The sequence below is a fragment of the Haliotis cracherodii genome, unplaced genomic scaffold (assembly GCF_022045235.1).
Source record: "Haliotis cracherodii isolate W230 unplaced genomic scaffold, xgHalCrac1.p SCAF_18, whole genome shotgun sequence".
Taxonomy (NCBI): Eukaryota; Metazoa; Mollusca; class Gastropoda; order Lepetellida; family Haliotidae; genus Haliotis; species Haliotis cracherodii.
In genome coordinates this window covers 28679946-28690058 of record NW_027266273.1, presented here as the reverse complement: position 1 = coordinate 28690058, position 10113 = coordinate 28679946, and the positions used below count along the sequence as shown (strand labels likewise).

Below are 10113 nucleotides of genomic sequence, written 5' to 3'. Positions count from 1 at the left end.
ACTTAGGGAGTCGGTAAGTATTATGATTTTTTTGTGTTTTTTGGATTCTTGATTATGGAGGGCTGAGGCTATGCCCATTAGTTCTGCCGTAAATATTGATTGGTTGTTTGGGAGTCGGAAGGATTGTGTGGTTTTAGTTGGTTGTGTGGTACGGACTCCGAAACCTGTGTGTTTGGAGGTCGGATCTGAAGATCCGTCCGTGTAAATGTGACCCCAATTTGGCCAATTTTCGTGTATGTATGCTAGTGTGGTGGTTTTAGCTATGTTTGGGTCGGTTTGTTTATTTATTTGGCTAGCTAGTGTTGTGTCTATATTGGGTATTTTAAGTTTAGGGGTGAAGATATTTGATTGTTTGCAGTTTTTGTTTAAGATTTTTAATTTGGTGTTCATTGAGGTAGTTTGTTATTCTTTGGGATATTGGGGTTAGTAAGGGGTGTTTACGAGCTAGAGCTTGGTTTTTGGGGTTGATATTTTGGTTTATTCAGTTTTGGATGAGAGGGTGATGTACAGAGTGTGGTTGGCAAGTATATATACAAGTAGGAGGCAATGTTTATACAATAGAGTAGGTATTGTTATGCTGGAGTAGAGAAGCCTGTTATGTACACACAAGTGTAGTGATGACAATCATCAGTGAAGTCAGTGACATAAACAAAGGATGAATCCAGTAATATAAACAACGGGATTGTGTAAGTAAGGATAAGAATTTATGGATGAACAACTTCTTCATTACAATTCAGAGCGACGTTTCGGTGGAGGTTCTAACACCGTTATCAAGCAAGTGATTTACAGAGTGCAGTAAGCAAGTATATATACACGTAGGAGGCAATGTTTATACAGTAGGGTAGATATACTGGAGTAGCGAAGCCTGCTGTGTACACACAAGTGCAGTGATGATGACCATGGGTGAAGTCAGTGCCGTGATACAAAGGATGAAGCCAGTAATGTAAACAACGGGATTATGGCTGATTGGGGTCTTTGATGAGTTGATGGTACGCCAGGGGTATGTAATAGCCTTGGTCACGGTTGATTGAGGGCTGAAGTCTTTTGATGTTGATTGCTTCTTGTAGTTTCCTGATCTTGAAGTCTTTGAGGTTGGTGGCGAGGGTTGTGACTCTCTCCCACTGGATGCTGTGGCTTGGGTTGTCACGGATGTGGTCTGATAGAGCTGATTTAGAGTCATCTTTGGAGACTGAGCTTTTATGTTCTTTAATTCGGGTTTTGATGGGCCTGGATGTTTCTCCTATGTAAGCTTGTCCACAATTGCACGGAATGTGGTACACTACTCCTGATGGTTCTGGCTTGTGGCTGGATGGTGGTTTCCCTGGGATTGTGGCTGATTGGGGTCTTGGATTGGTTGATGGTACGCCGGGGGTATGTTCTAGCCTTGGTCACGGTTGATTGATGTTAATGGGTTCTTGTAGTTTCCTGATCTTGAAGTCTTTGAGGTTGGTGGCGAGGGCTGTGACTCTCTCCCACTGAATGCTGTGGCATGGGTTGTCACGGATGTGGTCTGATAGAGCTGATTTAGAGTCATCTTTGGAGACTGAGCTTTTATGTTCTTTTATTCGAGTTTTGAGGGGCCTAGATGTTTCTGCTATGTAAGCTTGTCCACAATTGCATGGAATGTGGTACACTTCTCCTGATGGTTCTAGCTTGTGGCTCGATGGTGGTTTTCCTGTGGCTTTAACTGTGTTCTGAATGGTATGACGTCTCTTGAAAACTACATCAATGTTGGCCTGTTTCTTTAAGAGACTCTGAATTTTGTGGCTAACTATTCCAAAATATGGGAGGCTGATCACAAAGGGTGCAGACTGTTGACGCGGGGATTTCTGAGATTTCTTGGTGATGTTCTGTATCGTCTGTTGTACTAGTTGCTCAGGATAGAGGTTATACGGTGTAAATACTTGTTTGAGGTGGTTTAGTTCAGTAGTAAGATGTTGCTTCGTGGAACAGATGTTGTGAACTCGTCCTGCTAGGGTTGAAACAATTCCTTTCTTGACTTGAGGTGGATGGTTGGAGGCATAGTGTATGTATTGATCTGTGTGGGTAGGTTTCCGATAAACAGTGGTCTGGAGTTTGTCATTATTATCTTTCTGTACGAGTACATCAAGGAAGGGGAGCTGTCGATTGGTTTCTTCCTCCATGGTGAACTGCATTCGTGGGTTTTGGGAATTCAGGTGGTCCAATAGAGTTCTATTACATACCCCCGGCGTACCATCAACTTATCTAAGACCCCAATCAGCCACAATCCCGTTGTTTATATTACTGGATTCATCCTTTGTTTATGCCACTGACTTCACCGAAGATTGTCATCACTACCCTTGTGTGAACATAACAGGCTTCTCTACTCCAGCATAACAATACCTACTCTATTGTATAAACATTGCCTCCTACTTGTATATATACTTGCCAACCACACTCTGTACATCACACAACAGTTGCAGTTTGTACCCCAAGCGAGCAACACCTCCCAAGCCAGCACAGAGCATTGCCTGATAGCCAGCCAAGGAGAACTCCAACATCGGTAATTATCACGTCATCCTTTCAGCCTTATTCACATACTCTTACAATCACTCTCACCGTTTGTTTGTTTGTTGTTTAACGCCGAACCTAGCAGTGTTCCAGCTACAGGACAGCGGTTTGAAAATAAACGAGTCTTGGCCAGACAATCAGTTGCAGTTTGTACTCCCAGCGAGCAACACTTCCCAAGCCAGCACAGAGCATTGCCTGATAGCCAGCCAAGGAAACTCCATCATCGGTAATTATCACGTTATCCTTATTCACATACTCTTAAAATCACTCTCACCGAATTAATCATAAAACCCCTAAATCCTTAAAAAACAACAACACTAAATAACCAACACCTTATCCTACCCAATCTCCCTAACACAGCTCGCACTCATTTCTACTCACACCCACGCCCACCACTCAAACACACCCTTTGACCCAACTCCTAAAAGCAAAAAACACCTAATCCCCCCTTCTCCTAAACACAACGCTCGCTCTTTCCTACTCACCACCCACGCCCACCACTCACATACCTCCACTCCTTCGACTAAATATCTCTTAATCCCCGCTTTCCACTTGTCTCACCTTATCCCAGCCTTCCAGAATCAAACTTAATCTTCAATAAATAATCCATTTCCCAAACCCTCCTACTAAAACCAACAACAAATAACCACCGCAACCTCCTCCGCCTCCTAAACACAAATCACCAAGTAAAAACAACAAACCAACTCACCTCCCCAAAACCACCACCACTCACCACAACACACGCTCTCCAACACAACACCCAAACAATATGACTGACACCCGCAACGCCACACTCGCAGACATTCCAGCTCCTTACTCACCCACGCCTGCGGAAGCGCACAACACTTCTGGGAGGTCACTCGAAAACATCGTCCCGACCGAGTATGGCGAAAACACGACATACACCACCCCAACCAAACCAGCTAACTCGCCACCACAAAACACCAAAAAACGCAAACTCGACACATCCACTCCACCTCCATCGCCAACACCCTCCCCGGCCGCCTTCCTCACCACCTTCGCCCTCTACTTCTTCTCAGCAGGCTCAGGCACCACTCTCTCACTAGAACTTTCGGCAGACAAAATAGGACTTTGGTTCAAAAGACAAAAAATAAATTACAACAATATTAAAAAAGCCAACAAAGGATACCAGATAATCTTTCCTAACCGAGAATCTTACAACGCAGCAAATAAAATAACTCAAATATTCCACGTCACGGTAATCAAACAAACACCTAATTGGCAACAATATACCCGAGGCGTAATAAGGGTTAACCCAAGGGAAACAACTGAGGACTTACAATTATACTCTCTAGAAGCTAACATAAACCAAGACCAAAACCCTCAACCCCTAATCACCAGCACGCGCAGAATAACCTCAACTAGAAACGGAAAAACGGTCCCAACCTCCATTGTCATAATCAACTTTAAAAAAACCGCTAAATTCCCTGAAGCCCCCAAACACATATCCTTCGGAGCCCACACAAACTTAGAAGTCAAACCCTATATAAAGCAGGTTAAGCAATGTTCAAAGTGCCTCAAATACAACCACACTGCTTCCCAATGCACCTACCCTAAAACTAAATGTAAAAAATGCGCACAAACAGACTGCCCAGGCACATGCACACCCTGGTGCATCCACTGCAAATCCACCCAACACACTTCACTTTCAAACCAATGCCCACACAGACACACACTCACCCAGCAGGCCAACAAACACATAAACATAGAAACGGCTAAAATCCAAACACGAAAATTTGCTACACCTGCATCTAAACCACTCCTCCCTACACCACACCCAAACACCATCCCACAAACAAACACCACACCCATAACCGACAGCTCTGTCTGGGACCCCTACCGAGAAACCGCACCCACCTCACACACACAAGCAGCCACTCAACCAACCACGAACCCTCCCAAAACATCAACCCCCGCATGCAAAACAAACCTCAAAATGACCACCACAACACGACCCTCATCCAAGCACCCTACAGCCCATATGGCAACAACGCTCTCCCACAAGCAAGCACAACAACAAAACACAAACACTAAGAAAACATCAGCTACATCCATCCCGCCAACACCTTCACAACCCTCCACATCACATGCCTCCCCCATGGAAACTCAACCAGCTAAACCTAATCCAACCCATGACGAAGATTTCTCCACTACTGAGGAAACAATAGACACTACTCCAACTAAAACAAACCAAACTTCCCAACCAGCCAACACCCCAAACCTAAATAACCTCACCTTACTCCTAGCATATATGCATAGTCAAAACTCACCAAAAGCTAGTATGGAATCCTTCCACAAAGTAGCTTTCAATCTAAAATTAACCGATCTTCCCTTCTTCCTCTTTAACCTCCATCTAAAAGAACTCACCGAATAAAATAAAAACTAAAAACTAAATCACCAATCACCCGAACCCAATATTCGAAGGACTAAATATTTTTCAGTGGAACGCCAACGGACTCACCTCCCACGGCCATGAACTAAAAACTAAATTTAAACTAAATAAAGGCCCTCACATTGCTTGTATACAGGAAACCAAATTCTCAAAAAAATCGAAATTCACACTACCTAACTACAACTCAGTTAGAACTGACAGAGCTAAACCGAAAACAAGAAGAGCCGCAGGAGGACTAATCATATTTATCAGGGAAGATATAAATTACGAAGAAATAAAAATAGACACGCCAAACCTAGAAGCCAACGGCATTAAAATCACATTAAATAACCGAAACATAAACATCATAAATATTTACCACTGGGCGGAACAAAAAGTCCAACCTGAGGATCTAAACAAACTACTCAAAATAAGCGATAAATCTACTATATTCCTAGGAGACTTTAACGCTCACCATCCTACATGGAGCATAGATGATAAAATAGATACTCATGGCAAATTAATCTCCGAATGGATAGAAACAAACGACCTAGTACTCCTTAATAGCAACCAACCCACGAGGTACGATAAGATAAACCAAAAAATGTCGGCTATCGACCTAACCATATGCACCGCAGATCTAGCCCAAAGCACTCAATGGGAAGTGCACGACGTCCCGCTAGGTAGCGACCACTTCCCCATAAACATAACCATAGGAAATACAAACGTACCAATCCAAACAGAAAACCAAGAACCAAAATTCCATTACAACAAAGCTAACTGGGACCAATTCCAAGATATCTGCAACGAAGCTAACTTAAACGAAATAGAAAATAATGATCCAGAAACCTATTGTAAAAACCTAACAGACTATATAATAAACGCAGCCAAAACCTCCATCCCCTTCAAAGTATCTAAGACAGGCAAACCGACGGTACCATGGTGGAATGAGGAAATAGAACAGACTAGACGAAAACGTAAATCAGCCTTCAATAAAGCAAAACGCGACTACAAATATTTAAACATAGCCCACGAACTAAACCACCAGGTTCAAAAACTAGTCCAAATAGCCAAAAGTAGAGACTGGAAAAAATTCTGCGAAGGTATAAATAACCGTACAGATGCCAGAACGGTCTGGCGCAAAATCCACGCCATTAGAGGCTTAAAACGACATAACAAAACCCCTAACATTAACAACTCAACCAACCCCGCCCAAAAAGCAAATAATCTCGCCAACCACTTTTCGGCCGTTAGCAGTAACAGCAACTTCAGCCAAAAATTCCAAGATAAACTTAAAACAGAAAACAAACCCACAAAAGAACCAAACAATAACAATCTAGAAATAAATCAACCCTACACAATGGAGGAGCTCCTCTACGTAATCCAAAACAGGAAAAAGGGCACAGCCCCAGGATTAGACCTAACCTCTTACCAAATAATTAAAAAACTCCCCCTAAAACTGCTCCAGGCACTACTCAAACTATACAATCTCATCTACCTAAACGGACAGGTTCCTACACCCTGGAAACAGGCCCTAGTCATACCAATCCCTAAACCTAATAAACCAGCTAATCAAGCTAACTCATATAGACCAATATCCCTAACTTCAAACTTATGTAAAGTAATGGAATCAATGGCTAAAAATAGATTACAACATTACTTAACCCAAAATAACACCATAAACCCAGATCAAAGCGGTTTCACTCCTGGCCGCTCAACCCTAGATAACCTCGCCCGACTAGAACAAGATATTAAGACAGGACAACTAAATAAACAATATACCACAGGCATCTTCTTAGACTTCTCTAAAGCTTTCGACATGGTATGGCACGATGGGCTAATACAAAAACTTAAAAAAATAGGACTCAAAGGTCAGATAATAAACTACATCCAGGACTTCCTAAACAATCGTAAAATAACCGTGTGTATAGACCAAACTCTATCGGACCAATGTCCCCTAGAAAATGGCACTCCACAGGGCAGTATCCTCAGCCCCACCCTCTTCAATATAATGATAAACGATCTATTCGAGGGTCTATCCCCTAAAGTAAACACATCAAAATTCGCGGATGATGGAGCCATCTGGATCCGCACTAAAAGCATGAAAATGGCCACAAATCTACTCCAAAAATCTCTTAATAAAATACAACAATGGGCTGACAAATGGGGCTTCTCCCTTAACTCAGAAAAAACAACAGGAATAGTATTCAAACATAAAAACATGAAACCCGCCTCCCCAATCCTCCAGCTAAACGACCAAACAATCAAATTTCAAAAACAAACCAAATTCTTAGGACTTATTTTCGATGAACATCTCACCTGGGATGCTCACATCCAAAACCTAACAACTAAATGCAGTAAAGACCTAAACACCCTAAGATGCCTAACTGGCTCTAACTGGGGAGCCTCCAAAGATACTCTCCTCTCTCTCTACATATCCCTAATTAGATCAAAACTAGACTACGGCTGCGCCATATACAACACCCTAAACAACTCTCTATCCAAAAAACTTGACTCAATACAATATCAGGCTCTCAAACTCATTACGCGCACCCAACATGGCACCTCCTACACCTCACTTCAGGCCTTAACAGGAGAAATGCCACTAAGTCTACGCAGGGAACAGCTAAGCTTAAATTTCTGGGCCGCGTCCCAATCAAACCCTCTCATCCAAAACTTAATAAACCAAAACATCAGCCCTAAAAACCAAGCTCTAGCTCGTAAACACCCCTTACTTACCCCAATATCCCAAAGAATAACAAACTACCTAAATGAACACCAAATTAAAAATCTTAAACAAAACTGCAAACAATCAAATATCTTCACCCCTAAACTTAAAATACCCAAAATAGACACAACACTAGCTAGCCAAATAAATAAACAAACCGACCCAAACATAGCTAAAACTACCACACTAGCATACATACACAAAAATTGGCCAAATTGGTGTCACATTTACACGGACGGATCCTCAGATCCGACCTCCAAACACACGGGTTTCGGAGTCCATACCACACAACCAACTAAAACCACACAATCCTTCCGACTCCCAAATAACCAATCAATATTCACGGCCGAACTAATGGGCATGGCCTCAGCCCTCCACAATCAAGAATCCAAAAACAACCAAAAAATCCTAATACTTACTGACTCCCTAAGTGGACTACAAGCCCTCCAAAACAAAAATACCAAAAACCGACCTAAATTAATAAATCAAATACTTAAAAGCTCCAACGACCTAACAAAAGCAGGCAAACAAATAACCTTCTTGTGGATACCCGCCCACGTAGGAATATACGGTAATGAAAACGCCGATAAAGCAGCTAAACTATCCCTTAAAATCCCAGAAATAAGCTTAAACTTACCCATCTCAAAATCAGAAATTAAAAGTGTAAACAAACAAAAAATCACAAAAAAATGGCATAACCTATATCTAAACTCAAATAGCAAAATCAAAAGAGTGCTCAGCAAACCACTAACCAAACCAAAAATTCTCCATCCATCAAAAAAAATCGACAGAGTAATCACTAAACTCCAAACAGGACACACCAACCTAAATAACCACCTAAAAAAATTTAAAAAACACACTACAGGTAACTGCCCACACTGCAAACAACCAGAAACCCCAGAACACGCACTCATCCACTGCACACACTACCTAACACATCGAACCGCATTACAAACCACCCTCAATCTAAACAAGGCTCTCACTCTAGAAGCAATACTAAACCCACAAAATAAACTAGAAAACTTCAAGGCCTTAGGCGTATTCTTAATAAAAACGGAACTAATAAAACGCATCTAAAACCATAATAACCTACCAAATCAAAATCACATAAACAAACAATCATCCACCATACCCAGCTCCCTTAGTTCTCCTCCCCAACCCCATCAGCATCTATTCCAAATCTCAAAATTCCCAAATTCTATATAAGCAACCCCTAAAGCCCCCTCTTGGGTTGCACAGACCACCCTCGCCCCTTTCGGAAACACATTAAATGGCCTGGCCGGGCCCGTGTGCGAAATACGCATCAGTCGGAAAGCGCACGTTAAATCTCCAAAGTAAGTAAGTAACTGTACATCACTTGCTTGATAACGGTGTTAGAACCTACATCGAAACGTCGCTCTGAATTGTAATAAAGAAGCTGTTTATCCGTAAATTCTTATCCTTACTTAGTACTCCAACTTCTAAATGCCTATCAAAATATATTGTTATTGAACTTTATATGAAGTAATTACTTTTGCCGTTAGTATATAAATATTCCTTTCTTCCACAGCTGTTTTTTAAAAAGGGAAAACTTTTAGGATCATCACTATGTGATAGTTATTCATAAACACATGCTGATGATATAGTTGCAATCTACAATCGGCTGTGCTCGGAGCAAAGATTCCTTGTGGATGGGGAAATGTTTTTTGTTTTTTTTAGCATATCACTAACGTTTGTGTCGAAGTGTCTCCCCATACTTCCTGTAACCTGGCGTTAAATTGGACTGAAGATGGGTCGTTTTAAGCAAAATGATTTGCTATGTGTTTCAAACAATCCATAAGTTTCGAAAACAACCATGTTAAGTGACGTGTGAATACAACCACGTTAAGTGACGTGTGAATACAATCATGTTTAGTGACGTGTGAATACAACCATGTTAAGAGATCTGTGAATACAACCATATTAAGAGATCTGTGTGTACAACCATGTTAAGATATTTGTGGATACAAACAAGTTGTGTCGTACAATACGCTCATTCATAGTATCTTTAATTCTATTCGTCAATTCTACTTTGTTCAAACCTTTAAACTGTTGACCTTCATTCCATGTAATCACTTTCTCGTTCAGATTGAGATCAGATGAAGCCGCTGGAATTGACAGAATTGTTCCGTGATTAGATTCTTGACGCCCATCTGTCACAAGTGTGCACTTCCTCGTGGTCCCCCTGCTCCACAGTTGCCCCCAAACCGTTCAAAGTCACCCAGGCCCAGCACCCATGAGGAAACACTGGCTCCATCTTTGGGGTTCGTTTGCAAATATGTCATTAGAAAACAATCAGTAAACTTGTTTACTCTTCCAGCTTGTCTCTGTGCACTTTTAGTGTCCTCTGCCTTTAGCTTCAATTCTACAAGGACATGTTCTTCATGGCTTAGAATGGTCGAGGTATGTTTCATGATCACGACTGGTCCCAAATTTCTAGTTG

At 41.7% G+C, this 10113-nt stretch overlaps 1 protein-coding gene across 1 annotated transcript; it reads right to left on the bottom strand.

Annotated features, from left to right (window-relative positions):
- Window positions 1–1388: 1388 nt before the first annotated feature.
- Window positions 1389–2144, bottom strand: LOC139465597 (uncharacterized). The gene has a single exon (XM_071247306.1). It carries the CDS (start codon window positions 2142–2144, stop codon window positions 1389–1391), a length of 756 nt encoding a protein of 251 aa, XP_071103407.1.
- Window positions 2145–10113: the final 7969 nt, after the last annotated feature.

Bases quoted from the DNA above. Each gene is read 5' to 3' on its own strand.
- LOC139465597 (XM_071247306.1), bottom strand. From the start codon at position 2,144: ATGGAGGAAGAAACCAATCGACAGCTCCCCTTCCTTGATGTACTCGTA.